Source organism: Malania oleifera, chromosome 1 (assembly GCF_029873635.1).
Source record: "Malania oleifera isolate guangnan ecotype guangnan chromosome 1, ASM2987363v1, whole genome shotgun sequence".
In the NCBI taxonomy this organism is placed as follows: Eukaryota; Viridiplantae; Streptophyta; class Magnoliopsida; order Santalales; family Ximeniaceae; genus Malania; species Malania oleifera.
Window position 1 is genome coordinate 21,243,192 of NC_080417.1, and position 20,616 is coordinate 21,263,807.

The 20,616-nt window shown below is 36.5% G+C and overlaps 1 protein-coding gene across 1 annotated transcript; it reads right to left on the minus strand.

The window, feature by feature from the left end:
- Positions 1–173: 173 nt before the first annotated feature.
- On the minus strand, positions 174–20,012 carry LOC131153165 (protein TRACHEARY ELEMENT DIFFERENTIATION-RELATED 7A-like). The gene is made up of 2 exons (XM_058105330.1): positions 19,876–20,012; positions 174–750 (listed from the first exon to the last, which is right to left on the minus strand). The coding sequence occupies exons 1-2, from the start codon at positions 20,010–20,012 to the stop codon at positions 174–176; spliced, it is 714 nt and encodes a 237-aa protein (XP_057961313.1).
- Positions 20,013–20,616: the final 604 nt, after the last annotated feature.

The following is a 20,616-nucleotide window of genomic DNA, read 5'->3' on the forward strand; positions in this document are numbered from 1 at the left end:
TAATAATAAATGACAATCAGTGTGTGTGTGCATATAAAGCATGCATAAATAAATAAGAACAAAATTTCCACTTTATAAACTGAACCTATATATATATATATATATATATATATATATATATATATGTATATTCATGTTTGTGTGTGTGTGTATAGACAGCCGTGCAAAGGTGCTTACAGAGGGAGGCTGAGGGATGGAGTAGGGATCGGAACAGGACCGGAGACGAAGACCGGCGCACGGTCGCCGGGAGCTGTGACGGCGGGTATCACCAGAGTGTTGCAGCGATCTGGAAGCTGCTGGTGGGCTGTGGACTTCTCTGCGGCCTGCTGGAGGAGACTCGGGTGCTGCCGGAGAACTGGGGTCGGTGGCCGCTGTTGGTGCTCGTGATGGCTGGGGGGAGTGACGGTGATGGTGACACCATGCGGGGTTACAAGATATGAAGAGTGGCCGTGAGCAGGGAGCCGCAACAGGAAATCTTCTTCTGCTGGTGCGGCTGTGGAGGATGGTCGGTGCAGGGGGTTCTCGGCTGCAGTTGGTCGGAGTGGTTGCGGAGGGCGAGGGAGTGGTGCTGAGAAGAGGATGGATGGGAGGCTGGGTGAAGAGGGTGGCAGGCAGTGCTGTGGTGGAGGCGGCGGTATTGGTTGTTGAGAAGAGGATGCCGAGGGAGGCAAAGAAAGGTTTTTTTTTTTGTTAGGTTTCTTCTCAGTTCCTCTGCCCCCCCGGCTGTGTCTGTGTCCGTCTGTGTGTGCGCTGCCCCCTCATATAAACATTTTTTTAGCAACCCTAACCAACCTCTTTTCCTTTTTTGGTTTTTTGCATTTTATGGTATTTTTTCTTTTTGGAAACAATATATATGAGAATAATTATTAATATGGTAATAATAATAATAATAATAATAATAAGGTAAAAATATATATATATATATTAAAATAATAATAATAATAATAGTAACAACAAAGATAATGAAATAATAATAATAAACAATATAAATAAAAATAAAAATAAAAGTAATAATAATAATACTAATGAAAAGATAAATAATAATAATAATAATAAACAATATAAATAAAAATAAAAATAAAAGTAATAATAATAATACTAATGAAAAATAATAATAATAAATAAGATAATAATAATAATAGTAATAAAATACTAATGATAAAATAATAATAGAGTACTATTGATGAAAATAAGAATAGTAAGAATAATAAAGTACTATTAATAATACTAATAATAATAATAATACAGAAAATAATAATAATAATAATAATAATAATAATAATAATGATAATAATAATAACAAGATAAATAAATAATAATAATAATAATGATAATAAAGATACTAAAAATAATAATAACAACAACAATAATAATAATAATAATAATAACCGAAATAATAATAATAATAATAGTAATAACAAAGATAAATAAATAAAATAATAATAATAATAATAGTAATAATAAAGGTAAACATACTAATAATAATAATAATTAAAAATAATGTCAATAATAATGAAAATAATAAATAATAATAATAATAAACAATATAAATAGAAATAAAAACAAAAGTAATAATAATAATAAATAGGAGAATAGTAATAATAGTAATAAAAATACTAATGATAATAAAAAATAATAAAACTAATAATGAAAATAATAATAATAATAATAATAATAATAATAATAAAGTACTATTAATAATACTAATAATAATAATAATACAGAAAATAATAATAATAATAATAATAATAATAATAATAATAATAATAAAAATAACAAGATTAGTGAAGATTAATAATAATAATAATAATAAGAATAAATAATAATAATACTAATAATAATAAAATAATAATAATAATAGTAATACATATATTGGGCCTGGGTAAAAATGGGGTGTCTACACTTGGCACTCGGTATTTTGACAGTAACCTGGGCCCTTACTCCTCTTCTTCCACAATCCCTGTTGAGATCCTTTCTGAGAACCAGAAGGTACTGTCCTCTTCCTCGATTCCTGATCCACCTCATCCTCTTGGATACCGGTCTCAATCACTGTGGCCTTATCCACCAACATCGAGAACTTGCAGATCTGAAGCATACCCACCAGTCTGCGGATATCCTTCCTCAAACCTTTCTCGAACCTCCGAGTCTTCTTATACTCGCTCGAGATCATACATGGTGCAAAGCATGATAACTCTATGTACTGTGCCGTATACCCCTGCACCGACAAACTCCCCTGAGTTAACGCAGAAAACTCATTTGCCTTCGCATCACGTACAAAAGTCGGGAAGTATCTGTCGAAGAACACCTCCTTGAAACGGCTCCACGTCATGTCCTCAGGACCACCTCTCTGCTTCTCCGGAAAACTCACCACAGTCCACCATCGACCCGCCTCCCCAGATAGCTAGAAGGTGGCACAAAGGACTCGCTTCCTATCCGTGCAGTGCAGGACCTCCAAGATCCTCTGAGTCTTCTCCACCCAATCCTATGCTATTGTCGGGTCAGGTCCTCCAAAGAACGTCTGAGGATGCATGCATGTGAACCTCTCAATGGTGCACCTCGTAGCAGTAGGAGAGCGCTCGTGTCTCCTCACACTCCACCCGATCTCCCATAATACATGCCTCGTCAAACCTCGAGGTAGAAGGAGACTCATCAGTCACAGTCTCCTCGGAGCCACTTCCCAGGTTATTATCCTTGGGCTCTATTCTGCAACATAATAGGAATCTATCAGTGTCCCTGCAACACATACAGTTGACACAATGATCTACACTAATCGTGTTAACTACTCCCTACCAAGTCTAGGTCTGTCCTATCACATCGACATGAAAGTCATCAATGATCTGCCGTGCTTTTACTGGAATCGTCATCCCAGGAAAAACATAGAATACCGTCGACAAATCCCAGTCTAGCAACCGAACAACCCTCAACCAACTCTACCCATATCCACATCCTATACTCTAGTATATACTCACAACTAAGCCTAACCAAGTCTACAAGATCTAGTAACCTGGTTAGCTCTGATACCAAGTTGTCACGCCCGAAACCCCAAAATGGGACCCAAGGGTGAAAATGTAATCTAACCTGTCCCTGTATCTGATCAAACATCCAAAGATACAGTAGAATGTATGAGGGTCCGACCCCGTGGGGTTCCCAGACACCCTAAACACATCTAATCACAAACATATACGCAGCGGAAAAAGGTCATCTATATACACATATACAGTACCATACCAGAGTCTATACAAGAGCAGAACATGGCCCTATCAAAAATGTACATACAGGTGCCCAAACACATCTCAATGTGGCAATCCATCAAAAGTACAATCCTAGCACTTACCCAAGCGCTAAACGCAGTACACCAGCCACTACGCTCTCTACACCAGGATGCTAGTTCCCATTACTCGAAGGACCTGTAAAAATGTATGTACAGCGGGGGTGAGACACCTCTCAGTAAGGAAGAAGGCAGGTTATATCAGTGTGTTACATTTGAGTGTTATCATGATACAACATACACGTAGTTAAATGCATTCTAGTACTAATTTCCACAGTGTATACACGCACCCATACACATACACATGATTAGCAATCCCGGTGTTGTCACACCCTTCGGCCCAAAGTCAGCCCGCGACATACGGAGTTGGCTCGTAGCCAACCCGCGAACACAGCGCCACCAACATATGGCTAGTCCCCGACTCCTATGGCATCATACCAACGCATAACTGGTGGATCTACACCCTTCGGCATGATCTGCCGGAATAGGCTCTCACCCTCGGATATAGAGTCTGACACTCTTGCCCACATGGCAGGCGGTAAAATACACGCCCTCATTTATAGAATCGGACACTTTCAGTACCTGAAACAATTTTAGAACCACGTTCCTACTAGCATTTCAACATATCACACACACATGCACACTTATATAACCAAACAAACCACACCCATTTGGTAATCTAAATCATGGTTTTCCAAAAAAATACAGTTTAAACAAGTCAAGGAACGGTCATCCCAATATCACAGTATAAATCACACATATACTTGATTTTCAACAAAACCAGGGATGCAGCCCGTCGCCCCCTTTTTCAAAAACTATAATAATGAAAAACTCATAGTTTTCCTTGTTAGATCCCCCCAAATGAGTAGCTAAAACACATATAGGACCATGGACCACAGTTCCATCGAGTCCAATTTCAAAAATAACCAATATAAACATAGTTCCCCTTACCTTTTCCCCGAAAAGCAAATCCCGAACTCCAAGGCCCCTAAACAGTGAGCCGAGTTCCAAAACCTACAAATCACAGTACATAATATACTCACAAGACTGTTACCTACAAAACTACCGAATCAGAATTGAAAACTGAGCCTTACCTCTATTTTTTCGCCAAAACCTGAAATCTTTGAAACGAGGTCCCGATCCATAGAAGTTGTAGAGAATCCTTCCACAATCCTCGTGGTAACTTTATATTCCCAATTCCATCAACGATCGGCGAAGAAATCTAAAAAGAGAGAGAGTAGGGAGAGTTCTAGAGAGAGAGAGAGAGAGAGAGAGATAAGATTGACGTTTATTAGCTTAGAAGTAAATAATATTCTATTTATAGCCCTTTTGACCTGGCCCAATTCGTCAATGAAATGGTGTTCTCGTCGACGAATTTTTCACTGACTTCGTCAACGAATCGGTGGCCTCGTCGACAAATCTGAGATCACCGATTTTTCTGAAACTCCTTGGCTTCTCCTCGTTGACGTGTCTCTGAATTTCATCGATGAGAAGAACAAAGACTTCGTCAACAAAATCTGGCTTCGTCAACGAAATATGCCAAATTCCCAATTTGCCCCTCTCTTATTTATTTAGACCTAATTATCACAGTTCGGGTTTTTATACTTGCATGCTTAAATTGAATTATATATTACTTGCTCAAATCTATTAGGTACAAATTTTATGGGGAAATGTTCAATTTACAGACGGCATGCTGCCAAGGTTTTGGTAAATTTTTCCCAAAGTAAAACCTTGTACAAAGATGATTATAATCAAATAAATGTTAAAATATTTTTTGAAAGGATGAGTGCAAATCGATTGAATATTAAATTTCACCCTTGCATCATCATCGAGAACATTTAGAGGAGCTAAGCTCTATCTCTAAAGAAAGAAGATAAAAAACTCATATGCATCATGTTTTACTTTTTGAATATTAAGGCTTTTCTAATAACTTTAAACATCATATCCTGCTTTTCAAGCTCTATGTTTTGATATGGATTGTTCTCAGTCATGTGCTTTATTTCATGCCTTAATATATATATTATGATGCATGTGTGACCTATAGGGATGATTATACTGGTCGAATGGTAAAATGAATAAATCTTAATCCAATATATTCATTTTAAAAGACTTAAAAAAAAAATGATTTCTTATACTTCTTGGCATGTTAAATGAAATTTGTCTTTCACTGGTACAAACAACTTATTTCATATAAGCTATAATTGAAATCAATAGGGGGAGCATACAAAACCAAAACTCTATCATATTATGCTCTCCAACACTTTTTAGCTTAGATCTGTTTTGAATTATGTGTGGCATGTGCTTAATGTTCTTATTGAAAATCATAATTTGAAACGTGTTAACTTGCCATATAGTATTTGTTTTTGCCATATGATCTTACATGTAATTGTTAAATCTTTAAGATCATTGTGGTTGTATTTTTCTGGTTATATTTTTGTTTGTGCTTAATTGATAAACTAGAAAAAATTTTGTTTGCAAGATCTTTAAAGTCTTCTTTTTAGAGCAACCCCCAGTACTTTTTGCAATGCATGGCTATCGTATCTCTTGCATGATAATAATTATACTTATGTTTCTCGTTTTGATCCATACTGGACTATTTGAGTTAGTTATTGTGGATAATTGTAAATTTGAACTCAATCAAGTCATTTCTATACAATTATTTTTTGGAAAAATGCTCTAATTTCAAACAGCATGCTGTCGAAATTGCTAAAAATTTTCCCAACCATATCTTGTATTTAAATGATTATTATCCATTGCTTGCCTATAAGCTTCAATGTTTTTATCTTGGCCCTTTTTGCTATTGCCAAAAGGAGAAGACAAATTTGGGTAGTCATTAAACGTTAAAATGTTTACACTTTCTTTATGCATATTTTTAGGGGGAGCCTTTCTTGGCTATATCCACTTTTGCATAAGGTATTTATTATCATAAAAAAGGAGGAGATTGTTAACCTTATAGGTCATACCCTGTTTTGATTATGACAAATAATCAGTTATTTAATTTCTATCAAGTTTGTGTGCAGGTTCATATTAGCAAGATCATTTGATGGCATGTGAAGACTTAAAGAATAAATACCCAGAAGATTCATTTGTTATAATTTATATTATCTTCATTTTGAATCTTTAATAGTAAAGTAGGAAAGGTCTGTAATAATTAATGTATATCATGCATGTAGAAACTAATAGGCTTAAAGACCTTAGAATAACCCTAGGTCCTTGCACTTACATGTAAAATAGTAGCCAAAAAAATAACATATATTATCAGGGAAATGAATTGAATTAAAATAGGACTTAAAGGACTAAAAGAATAGGGTTTCAAGTGACCGAACCTTGGTATTCCAAACACCTCGATCGACCGAACCGTTGACTAGTCAGTGTATTGACCTGATTTCAAGCGACCGAACCCAAAATGACTTCACCGTCCTCGGTCAACCGAACATAACACCTGACTTTTTCCAAAAAATCGGGTGCCCAAGCTTCATGTTCAAAATAACCCCGGGCGACCAAATGTTCAAGATTGGCATACCGAACTTGAGACCAAGCAACTGAACCTTAGACATACTGAAAAATCGCCTTAGTCAGCAAACCGAATCCTCATTCAGGCACCCGAACTTCAAAAGTTCACTTTTTCTGTTGTGACTATTCGGGCCACTGAACCTATAGCTCGGTTGACCGAAACTCTTTGGTTGCACAAATTTTTATCGTGGTTAAAAAGGGTTAAATAGGGTTAATTTTCCTAAATATTTTTAAAACAAATTTAAGAATACCTTTTGTATCCCCAATGGTTATAAAATTGGGCAAGTCTATATATAAGGGTTCATTTGCTCTTATTAGCAATTAATTAGCAACAAATTCTCTAAAAATTTTCAAAGCCCATTCTTTCATACAAAGTCTATATACTCTCATACTACCATTCTTTGAGAAATCTAATCTTGTGAGAATATCCTTGAGTGATTAGTCATTGTTGGTTGTTGCTAAAAACCCTCATTTGTTTATTATATATTTGATTTTCAGATTAAGGGTTGAGCTTAGTCCCCCCCCCCCCTCCCCGAGATATAATTTAATAAATCTTTTGTGTGGGAATTCATTGTTGGTTGTTGCTAAAAACCCTCATTTTTTTTTATTATATATTTGATTTTTCAGATTAAGGGTTGAGCTTTTTTCCCCCCCCCCCCCCCGAGATTTAATTTAATAAATCTTTTGTGTGGGAAAACTTAGAGCTTGTGGGTCTTAGCATTCATATTGTAAGACACCTTAGCTCATATTTTTGATTGTGCAAAAATCTTTTCACAAGCTCATTTTTGAATATTTCTTTGTGCTTTGATATTAAGAAAATATCTTTTGAAATATTCCGATTACTGTTTGTGAAAGTCTTTGAAACCCTAAATCGTTATTGATATTTGCATCAATACGTTGTTTCAAAGATTAGCTTGTTGATACACTCTTATGCTTGAATTGAGATAGTCATTACTTTAAGTGTTGATTACACACATACACCATTGAGCTTATAGTTTTTACATTATTGGTGTGCATTGATTAATACTGGTACAAATCCATTTGGTTGACAAACATATATTTTGTACACATCTTGTAATGTAATTTATTGTATTCCAGGTGTGGGCCTTAAGAGGATGACTTGCCCTGGTAAAAGTCTTGGATTGGCTTTGACCCAGTTAGGAAAGTTAGGTGCATCATCCTAGTAAGGTGTTGTATACGTTGTCGCTTCACCCGTGAAGTGAGCCCTTAGTGGAATCTTTGTGCTTGTGAGCCAAGGTGGGGATGTAGGCAGTATTGGCTGAACCCCGATAACATTTCTTGTGTCTGCTCTTAATTTTCGCAATTCAAATTTCAGCACTTGAATGTTTGTGATTTATTATTGTGAATGATTGAGTTTTTCCTAGGTCATACATACTGCTGCTAGATAGTTATACTTGGGCAGAAATTTTAATTATGCAATTCACACCCCTCTTGGGAATACACCAATTCCTACACAATGTTATATTTTTATTCAAAGATTTAAGTCTACTAATTATTTGATAGCAAGAACATAGATCAGCGTATTATTCAAGATTACTTTTAAAAAGGATCTTAGTTTCTATTTTTGCATGAAGTACTTTAAAATCAAACCCTAAGTTTCTCCAAAGCATTTATTTATAAAATTATTTTTGGGAGATATTGATTTAAGGGTAGATTTGTGAAGCATCTCATTCGTCATATAAAGATCATATTAATACATATATAATGAGCTTCAAGCTTTTATCATATGAGTATGTACAAGAATTTCTATTGCACTCACTAGTTTGGTTAGAAGCAATTCGAGCTTTGCATAAATTGAAATTTTTATATTGTATTCACGGTTCGGGTTGTGAACCGGGGTTGAGGAGGAAGCTACGCCTCTTGTAAGCAGTGGATTGTAAGGAAAGCACTGTCCCAGTTAAAGGAGCAAATTTTTAGTGGAATCCTTGAGTGAGTTGCTCAAGGTGAGGACGTAGCCTGGGGTAGGCTAAATCTCATAAAAACTATGTTTGTCTTCTCTCATCCTTTAATTCCTTTTAATTTTCGCTTGCATTTAAATTATCCGTCATTGTGTATGAATTGAGCATTTGATAATGTTGTGAGTAATTGGGTAAAATTATATGCTTGACAAAGACACACATTAAGTTGATTAATTGTGAAACATTAAGCTAGTTATTAAGTAGATTACAAGTTTGTAATTGATAGTTTTCAAAATTAGAACTTGAAGGACTTAATTTTTGAAAATACCCAATTCACCCCCCTCTTGGGATAACACTGGAATTCACATTTGGTATCAGAGACAAGTTTACATAGACTTAACCATTATTTTTGTAAAAGATCACAATGGCACATACCGGTGTAACCCCGTTCGGTGAGGGACATTCGTCCACTAGACCACCAATCTTTTGCGGTGTAAATTACACCTACTGGAAACGAAGGATGAGTGTATGTCTCTTAAATGTTGATTGGAAAGTGTGGAGAATAGTTTCTAAAGGAAATCATGTTCATATGAAAGTAGTTAATAAAGTAAATATACGTAAGATAGAAGATGAGTATACTAATGATGATTGGAAATCTGTTCAAATAAATGCTACTGCAATAAACCTTCTATACTGTGCACTAGATGTTAATGATTTTAATAGAGTAATGGCCTATAAAAGTGCTAAAGAAATATGGAAAAAATTAGAAGTGACATATGATGACACTAAGGAAGTAAAAAATAGTAGGACAGATATGCTTACTAGTGAATATGAGGCATTTCAAATGACTGCTGATGAGTATATTCAATCCATGTACAATAGATTCACAGACATCATGAATTCATTAAATGTTCTAGGTAAATCTTACCCTACTTATGAGTTGATCAGAAAAATCCTTAGGGGACTACCGCCAGTTTGGGAAGCTAAAGCTACTTCTATAGCCAAAGGAAGGAATATGAAAGAGATGTCAGTTGATGAAATGATCGGATCGCTCATGACTTATGAGCTAGCAATAAATGAGAGGAAAAATAAGCAGAATAAAGTAAAGAGAATTACAACTCTTAAGGCATCGTCTAGCAGCTCTAGTGAAGGAAGTGACTCAGAATCAGAAGATGACATGACTTTACTAATAAGGAAGTTTGGAAAGTTCCTAAAGAAGAATAAGAAGTTTAATAGAAAATTTTGGAACTCGAAATTAGAAAGAGGTGAGTCTAGCAAGAGGAAATAGAAGGAAGATTTGCCAACTTGCTACAATTGCATAGAGGTTGGACACATCAAGCCTGAATGTCCTAAACTAATCAAAGCCTCCAAGAAAAAGAAGAAGGCTCTTAAAGTTGGTTGGGGCACCCACAACACAAGTAGTTCAGACACGGAGTCTGTGTCTAATGGCACATGATGACCTTGAGGTATAATCATTTTTCTCAACATCTTCTTATTATTCCAGCGATTCTAAAAACCAAAATAGCATGCTTTCTTATAATGAATTGCAGCAAAAATATTTGTACAATCTTAAAATGCTTAAAAATAAAATTAAGAAAATTTCTGCTTTGAAGTGTAAAGTAAAAGAACTCTCAAAGCTTATTGAAAAGCATAATGAATCCCATGCATCTGTGATAAAAGAAAAAGATTTAGAAATTAAGGAATTGAGAAGAAATTTGAAAGACAATTCTAAAGTTATTCATAAATTCACAGAGCGCGAAAGTAACTTTGAAAGACTTCTTGGGGCACAGAGAAATTCCTTTGATAAAGAAGGACTTGGTTTTAACGGAAAGGATAATTTGAAACAAAAACATCTTTTCATGGGTTATTTTGTAAGAGAATCAAAAGGCTATGCTCCATCAAAAGACTCTTATAAATATACCACATGCTTTAAATGTAGAAAGATAGGTTATATAAAATTTGATTGTCCTTTTAAGAACAAAGATGTTAAAATGAAAAAGGTATGGAGAGTTAAAGGAGATTCAAGCAATAACCCCTATGGACCCAAGAAAAAAATGGGTACAAAAATAGTTACTTAAATATCTATTGCAGGTGTGCGTGAGATCATCCTCCACAAAAAATAGATGGTATATGGACGGCAGATGTTCACGTCATATGACTGGGAATAAAGCTAAATTCGCATCTAACACAACAAAGGACGAAGGATTTGTCACTTTTGGGGACAATGCAAAAGGGAAGATCATAGGAGTAGGTAAAGTTGGTAATGATCCATCACTTATCATAAATGATGATTTATTGGTTGATGATTTAAAATAAAACTTATTAAGTATAAGTCAACTGTGTGATAAAGGTTATGAAGTATCTTTTCAACATGGCAAGTGCTTTGTTGAATATAAAACTGATAACAAAATTCTATGCACTACTGAACGTCATGAAAATGTATATACCACCAGTTTTGATAGCTTAACTTCTCAATGGGCGACATGTTTCTCTGCTATAAATGAAATTAGTTGGATTTGGCATAGGAGATTAGGACACGCAAATAGAGACTTAATATCAAAACTAGTTAAGGGATCCTAAGACGAAATTCGTGAACGATCAAACCTGTGATGCATGTCAATTAGGAGAAAAAGCAAGTTTTAAAAAGAAGAAAGTAATCTCCCCTACTAGACCACTACAAATGCTACACTTAGATTTATTTGGTCCAATCCCAACTCAAAGTTTAGGAGGAAAATCATATGCATTTGTTATCATTAATGATTATTCTAGATTCACATGGGTACTACTTTTAGGTTACAAAGATAACAGTTTATTAAACTTTGCAAGAACATTCAAAATGAAAAGAGATATACTATCACTTAAATCAGAAGTGTTAGGGGTAGTGAATTTAAAAATCAAGGTATGGAAGAATACTGTGATTCACTAGGAATATTTTATAACTTCTCAGCTCCTAGAACACCTTAAAAAAATGGAGTAGTATAGAGAAAGAATAGGTCTATACAATAAATGACCAGAACTATGCTTAATAAACACAAATTGCCTAAGTACTTCTGGGCTGAGGCAGTAAATACTGCTTGTTATATTCTAAATAGAGTCCTGATTAGACCATCTCTAAATTAGACTCTATATGAATTATGGAATGACCATACAATGAACATTTAGGAAAGTTTGATATGAAATCTGATGAAGCTATCTTTCTAAGATATGCCTTAGATAGTAAAACCTACAGAATATATAATAAATGAACATTAACCATTGTAGAATCCATTCATGTTGTATTCGATGAATCCAATCCATTTGCTCAAAAGATTGATGAGGATGAAATTGAGATTAATAAGGAAATTATCTTTTGAAGATAACTCAGAAAAGAGAAATGAAGTCAACGACATATCTTCTGAAGATAATCAAGTAGAAAAAGAGATTAATGAAATACTTAGAGAATGGAAGAACATAAAGAATCATCCTATATATCAAATTATAAGAGAACCATCACGTGGAGTAACTACTCGATCCTTACTTAGAAATATGATTAATCATTTTGCTTTCTTATCACAAGAAGAACCTAAGAATGTGGGTGAAGCAATTGAGGATGAATCATGGGTAATATCTATGCAATAAGAATTAAACCAATTTGAGAGAAATAAAGTCTGGAGATTAGTTCCTAGGCTTGAGGATAAGACAATTATTTGAACATAATGGATATATAAGAACAAGAAAGATGAACATGGAGTAGTTGTTAGAAATAAGGCAAGACTACTAGCCAAGGGATATAACCAGTTGGAAGGAATAGATTTTGAGGAAACCTTCACACCTGTAGCTAGAATGGAAGCCATTTGAATGTTGTTAGCCTATGCTGTTTTTAAGGATTTCAAGCTGCATCAAATGAATGTCAAAAGTGTATTTTTAAATGGCTACATCAATGAAGAAGTATATGTAGAACAACCCTCAGGTTTTGAAAGTTATAAGCATCCAAATTACGTTTATAGACTAATTAAAGCCTTGTATAGTTTAAAGCAAGCTCCTAGAGCTTGGTATGAAAGGTTAAGCGCCTTTCTACTAGAAAATGGATTTACTGAAGGAAAAATTGATACAACACTCTTCATAAAAGCTAAAGATGAAAATCTGCTCCTAGTACAAATATACATAGATGATATCATATTTGGAGCAACAAAGGAAGAGCTGTGTAATGAGTTTACATAGTCTATGCAAAATGAATTTAAGATGAGCATGATGAGAGAACTTAACTTATTCCTTAGACTTCAAATCAAAAAAGAAAAACATGGAATTTTTATAAATCAATCAAAGTACATTAGAGACTTGCTCAAAAGGTTTAATATGGAAGATGGTAAAATTCTAGGAACACCTATGAGTTCTTCTTTAAAATTAGACAAAGAGGAACAATGTATACCAGTAGATGTTAAACTCTATCATGGGATGATTGGTAGCTTACTATATCTGACTACCAGCAGGCCTGACATAATGTTTAGTGTATGTTTATGCACACGATTTCAAGCTGCACCTAAGGAGTCTCATTTATTAGCTGTCAAAAGAATACTTAGATAGTTGATTGGAACCATTGAACTTGGATTAAGGTATCCTAAGTATACTTCTTTTGAGATTACTACCTATTTGGATACAGATTTTGTCGGTAGTAAAGTGTACAGAAAAAGTACAAGATGCACGTGTCACTTCTTAGGACATTCTTTTGTATCTTAGTTTTCAAAGAAACAAAATTCAGTTACTCTTTCCACAGTAGAGGCAGAATATATAGCGGCTGGAAGTTGTTATGCTCAAACGCTTTACATGAAATAACAACTTATGGATTTTGGATTATAATATGACACAATTCTTATAAGATGCGACAATACGAGTGCAATAAACATCTCCAAGAATCCTATATTACATTCATGAGCTAAGCACATAGAAATTAGACATCATTTTCTTCTTGATCATGTGCAAAAAGATGTGACACTTGAGTTTGTTTGCACAAATGAACAATGGGCGGACATATTCACGAAACCACTTTCGAGGGATAGGTTTATCCAAATTAGATGGGAACTAGGTCTGATGCATAGTCGAGAAGTTGCCCAGTGTCACATTAGACTACATAATTAAGGAGGAGCAACTTACATTAAAATTAACAACTGGTTAAAATTTTCACTTTTGGAAAATTTGTTCACATTTGGTATTAAACTCAGAGCATGGTTATTGCATGTTAAATTCTTATGGACACATGACACATGTTTGTGCTCACATAAACCTTAGGACTTTAATGGATTGATTTTCTTATCCATGTCTATGTAAATTGAAATATTGTGTATGTTCACATTGAAATTTGATTCAACAACGCAAATATAAATTAGCAAGGGGGAGAAGTAAATTGAATAACACAAGGAGATATATTCCATAGCACAATTTTGACACGTAAATGTTGAAATGTATTTTGATTGCAAAGATAAGATATATTTATGTCAGAACAATTTTTTTTCTATATCTTTTTGTTGATGTCAAAAAGGGGGAGAAGTTAGTAAGAAAAAATGGTTGCTTTGCTTTCCTTTGTCGAAAGGGGGAAAATGCTTTGCTTTTCTTTGCTTTTTCAAAAAGGGGAAAATGGTTGCTTTTCTTTCCTTTCTCAAATGGGGGAGAAGTTAGTAGGAAAAAAATTTTTTTCTTTTCTTTTGAAATAAAAGGGAAGATCTTTCAAAAAGTCAAAAAGGGAGAAGTTGTACTAGTAAAAATATTGTATATTATACAATGTGTATGAATTTCATGGTGTGTAAACTATATTGTTATATTGCTGAATTCTAAATTATGCATTATTTGAGGGGGAGCCTTGTTAGACGTAACCCATTTTTGCTCATGTGTTTGTCATCATAAAAAAGGGGAAGATTGTTGACTCTATGAATCTAATCCTGTTTTGATAATGACAAATCACTTGGTATTTGACCTGTGCAACTGAGTTTGTGAATAGGATCATGATTTATAATGCACAAATGGTAAACTTGTATGGAAGCCACGAGAAACCTAAAGTACATATCACTTGACTCAATCCATGGAACTAGAAGAATAAAATGATGAGGAAGCAAACTTCAAGTTCAAGATCTTCAATGGAAATGGTTATTGTAGACACCCTATTTTTACCCGAGGCCAATATAAAAAAATTTTATTATTAATATTATTATTATTATTATTATTATTATTATTATTATGTTTAATATTATTATTATTATAATAATAAATAAAAAAAGATAAGAAAGTAGGGGGGCGGAAACCTAGGGTTCCTCTACTCCCCCTCATTCCTCTATAAAACAAAAAAATGTTCAAAAATGTTCATATGAGTGCAAGGTCGCAATTTGTTCCCTATGGGCCTACGCTCACACAGAAAAATGTTCAGACACAGAGAAACGGTCCTAATAGGGTGGAACCAATTCCTATGCCTTATCTGGAATTGTTCCCCCAATTGCTCGAAAGAAGGCTCATTTCCACGATCCCTGGAGTAGCCATACGACATCCCCTACCACAATGGTATGACCCAGATGCTAGGTGCGCGTATCACTCCAATTCTCCGGGTCACACCGTGGACAGCTATTGGACATTTAAGCACAAGGTACAATCATTAAGGGATGCAGGTTGGTTACCGTTCAATGAATAAGCAGCTAGGGATCCAGAGTAATCTTTTACCCGATCACAGGGAAGGAAGTTGTTGTAAAAAGATCTGGGAGCTCAAGCCAAGCAAAAGAATATGTCAGTTATGGATCCTGGAGCTCTAGTAAGAAGTTTGAATGGATAGATTTGCTCTTTGACCGCATGAACGAAAGTACACAAGGGGCAAGCTTTTGACTATCTAGTTTATTTCATGTAATGACGTCATTTTAATTCCCTTTCTTCTTGTAGTCTGTCGACAGTGTTTTCTCGGACAATTTCCCTTTCATAAATAAAATGAATTATGCATTCCCTCACATCACTTGAGTCATGAGTTCAGTTGCCAAAAATTTGTTTGCTCATGTTTCATGCAAAGATAAGGAAAATGATAATACCAATATTCATGAGCGAAAAAGTAATGTTAATCTTGAAAACCAAATATGGGAGGCGGAAGGAGAGGAAGATGAAACAATTTCCCTCACCCTATGAATTCATATGTTGCGAAGAAGTAAAGAATCTTGAAGGAATTCAGTAAAATATTTATGTCGTGCTAAGAATTTCACGTCAGTTCGTTACTCATGTTTTGATCAAATGATAGATGATCATCTTTGGCCAACCAGTATTCAAAAAAAACCAAATATTGATTTACCATTTGTTAACCTATTTGAGCTTTATTGTTAAACCCATTTTTCTTAAAAGTCAGTTCACCAAAAAATTAACCTGAGTTGGATCTCCTAGCATTTGGCAAGTCATATTAGACAACAATAAGCTATCGAAATGATGGCACACCATTTTTCTGCTACCCAAAATAAAGTCAAAAAAGAAATCCCTTGTAAGCCTTTTTGAGTTTGGAAAATTTAATTCTTGATTAACTCGTCAAAAGATCACACCCCATACTGGGGCATTTTTAAAAGGATCAGTTCCAAATAAGGTCCAAATAAAATGTCAAAGTTCCTTCATGAAAGGAAAAGCAAAAGGAGCGGTAAAAGAAGAATATATAGAAAAATGAGAGAAAAAGAAGGAAAAATAAAGAATGAAACAAAGGAGTAACTTCATATGTAATCTTTGGCCAATTTACCCTTGATAAGATCAATAATTTTAAGGCTTATTTAGCCTTTTTCTTCTTTAACCTATACCCTTAACCCAATTTAGGGGCATTAATATTGGACTTGGAATTCGAAAATCTGGTCACGGTTAGAGATTGGGTTGTTGTTTACAGGCACGTTGGATAAAGAAAGTTCACGCATCATCATATATTTGATGCATTGCAAAAAAAAAAAAAAAGCATACGTGTCATATCATGCATTATGCATAAATATCCCCATGTTCTGGAATCACATCAAACAACATGCATGCACTCTTGCATTCTAGCATCACCGATAGCCACATTCAATGCATCATATAACATCATTCAGTCATACTCATCTTTTCATACATCTCTTTTCATCATTGTCCAAGCAACCTTTGTCTCACTAAAGTTTGAGTCATTATTGTGTGCTTCAGCGTTCGGGTTCCTACACTCGCTGTGAGTCACCCTCCATGAACTATAGCTTAGTTCCTACACCCGGTGCCAATCACCCTTCGTGAACTATAGCTCGGGTTCCTACACCCAGTGCAAGTCACCCTCCATGAACTATAGCTCGGGTTCCTACACCTTGTGCAAGTCATCCTCTGTGAACTATAGCTCGGGTTCCTACACCCAGGGCAGGTCACCCTCCGTGAACTATAGTTTGGGTTCCAACACTTGGTGCAAGTCACTCTCTATGAACTATAGCTCGGGTTCCTACACTTGGTGCAAGTCACCCTCCATGAACTGTAGCTCAAGTTCCTACACCCGGTTCGAGTCACCCTCCGTGAACTATAGCTCGGGTTCCTACACGAGTGTGAGTCACCCTCCGTGAACTATAGCTCGGGTTCCTACACCCCGTGTCAGTCACTGTTCCTAAACTATAGCTCGGGTTTCTACACCCACTGCGAGTCACCCTCCGTGAACTATAACTCGGGTTCCTACACTCGGTGCGAGTCACCCTCCGTGAACTATAGATCGGGTTCCTAAAGCCGGTGTGAGTCACCCTCCGTGAACTATAGCTCAGGTTCCTACACTAGGTGCGAGTCACCCTCTGTGAACTATAGCTCGGGTTCCTACACCCGATCCATGTTATCCTCATGTGCTCTTAAAACTGGTGCAAATCAGTTGTCATAGATCATTTTTGTCTCTTTTGTTATATTTCGCCCAGTCCAAAATTTGTGTCTTTTATCTTTGCAGGCTTGTTGTTGTAAAAACATAGGAGAGTTCCTACCATTGAAGCAACAAAGTCTACAAAGAGGGGCAGTTGTTGACACCCCATTTTTACTTGGGGCCAATATAACAAAATTTTATTATTATTATTATTGTTAGCTTTACAGTGATCCCAAGAGGGGGGGGGTGAATTGGTATTTTTAAAATCCTTCCCCTAGGTATTCCTCCTAACAGCAGTATGTTCACAATCCTATGGTCAATCTAGTGTGAGTAATATCAGAAATTAAATAAAGCAGTTTAATCAATTACACAAGCACCAGAAAGCAGTAAAGAGAAGGGTGACACACAGATATGTTATCAAGATTCGGCCAACTGCCTACGCCCCCGCCTTGGCTAACCAACACAAGGATTATCACAATAACTTGCTTACTTAAACGGGTGGAGCGACACCTAAACAAACTAGGTCAATTAGCACAGGGTTGACCTCAACCTTTACACCAATCCTTATCGGGTTAGATTACCGCCCCCTCAGGCCACACTTGGAATCACTCAGATATACAATCAAAATGTACAATATAAGGGTGCTTTCACGTAAACCTGATTTGTACCCCAAATGCGCACAATCACAAACACCACCGATGATTTAAAATGTAAGCTCAATGTCGTCTAAATATTTCAACTCTCAAATATGTTTTCTATCAGTGTAATGCGTACGTGAGAGTGTCAACAAGCAATCTTTGTATTTCAATATGTTCTTAATCAAGATGCTCAAACAAAGATATCATGCAAGTCTCAAATATTTCAAATAGTAGTATGCGTCAGTCACTTCAATTAGTGTTTATGCTTGGTTTGCAAAAGCTAAGCAATCTTTGTATTCAACAAGTGATATGAACTTGAATAAATATTGCCACAAAGATTAGTATATCAAACACAAATATCCTTCCACAAAAATGTCAATATGAATATCACAAGATATTTGAGTAAGTTTGAAAGTATTTTTGCAAGCCAAAAACCAATACAAACTTCCTAAGATATTGCAATGAGAATGCAACACTCGGAAGTTCAACACAAGTCTTCTTAAGACAGGCTTATCAGAAAAGCCTCCTAAGAATACTTAGATTATGCTCTCGTGAAAAAATCGATTCAAACACTCACAAAATGAGAAAACAAACCTCCAACCAATAACACTCAAATACACTTACAAATGATACTGAGATGAAGTAGGTAAGTTTGAGTGGATTTGGAAATAGTATGAGGAATAGGAAGTATTTAGCTTGAGAGAGAAATTTGATTTTTGTTTTTGCTAATCAATGCTTATTTCTCCCAAATGAAAGGGTATATATATAGACATACCAGAATTTTTGACCGTTGTGGACCTATTAGGGATTGTTAGAAAAGTTTAATGATGTTTAAAACATTTTAACCCTATTTAAAAATTTTAACTGCGATAAAAAATTAGGTGCAACCCGAGAGGTCTGGTTGACCAGAACAAGTTTGGTCAACCAAGACTCATATGGTTCGGTCGACTAGGAGGATTTTGAACTAAATGGTCGGTAGACCGAAAGTTCCTTTCCAAAGGCGATTTTCCTATTTTACCGAGATTCGGTCGACTAGACCATTTTGAACTGGATGGTTTGATCAACTAGACCACTACGAATTTTCCCGAGGATTCTCGGTCAATCAGGTAGTTGGAGTAGAAAGATGGTTCGGTTGACCAGATGATCAAAATGTTGACCAAAGAGGGTTTCGGTCGATCGGGGCTTTTTGAACTACATGGTTCGGTCGACCAAGGCCTTGGTCAATAGTTGACCCAGACCTGTTTCAGTCGACCAGGGCAGAATGAACTTCCTGATTCGGTCGACCGAAAGTACACAAAGTGTGCATTTCGGTCCCGTTTTAATACACACAAATCCTAATGAAGTGCCTAACAAACATAGGTGCAAATGTGTGTGTGTCCTAGGGTCATTTTATGTCCAAATAATGAAGACACCAAAAAAGTTTGGTGTCGGTCCCCCTTGGTGTGTCCTAAGTTCTTTTCTCTCCCTTTCTCTCACGCGCACCCAGCCCTGACAACCTTCCTATCTTCCCTGCTCTCTCCCTCTCCCATTCTTTTGGAACCTCAGTCTCTCCTTTCGTTGTAGTCTCTATCTTCCTCCACGAAGCCACCATTCTAGCCGTGGCTTCCAGCTACCAACTCCCTGCCTAGCGGTTCTGCTACAACCGGCCACCCTCAGTGACTCCGGCCACCCCCAACGGCTCGACTATTTCAGCCACCCAAGGACCTTCATACCAACTGCAACTCCAGCCGGCTGTCTCCTATGCAACACCTCTGCTCTCGGCCAACCTCAGCAACAGCCACCCATAGCTGAGATGACACACCCTCAACTATGATTCCAGCCACCCACAGCCGATACGACACACCCGCAACCATGACTCCAACCACCCCTGCTTCGGTTCTCTCTAAATTGTTGCAACCATTGGCAACCAGCTCATCTCCAACAAACCATCGGTCTCACCAGCGAGTCACAACCTCACTCCTCTCCTCGCTCACCAGGTAGCCACCACGACTCGGACAACTCTCACGCAACAAGCCGAGCGGCCCACTGCTGCTCCGCTCGGTACTACCCACAAACAACCTTGCCACAACCAAAATGACCATCACCCACGGGCAGCGGCTAACACAAAAGCCGACGGCCCCTCTCCCAGTTATCAACCACCTGTAGTGCCTCCAGCAGTCGTTAACACCTCAAGAGATCACCGCGCCTCATGTAGAACCCGACTCGCTGCCTCTAGCAACCGTAAGCACTAGCAACAGCTCCAGCTACCCTTTTTCCGATCACCCATCACAACCGCCTTGCCGTGAGCCCCCTCTGTCTCCTTGGTCATATACACGCAACACACTTTTACTCACAACAAACACACACTCACACATTGCAAACCACACACACACCTGCACACACACTTTTACACACACGAACACACACAGAAGAACACAGAAGCGCACACCTTTACACACACTAACTCACGCACACGGC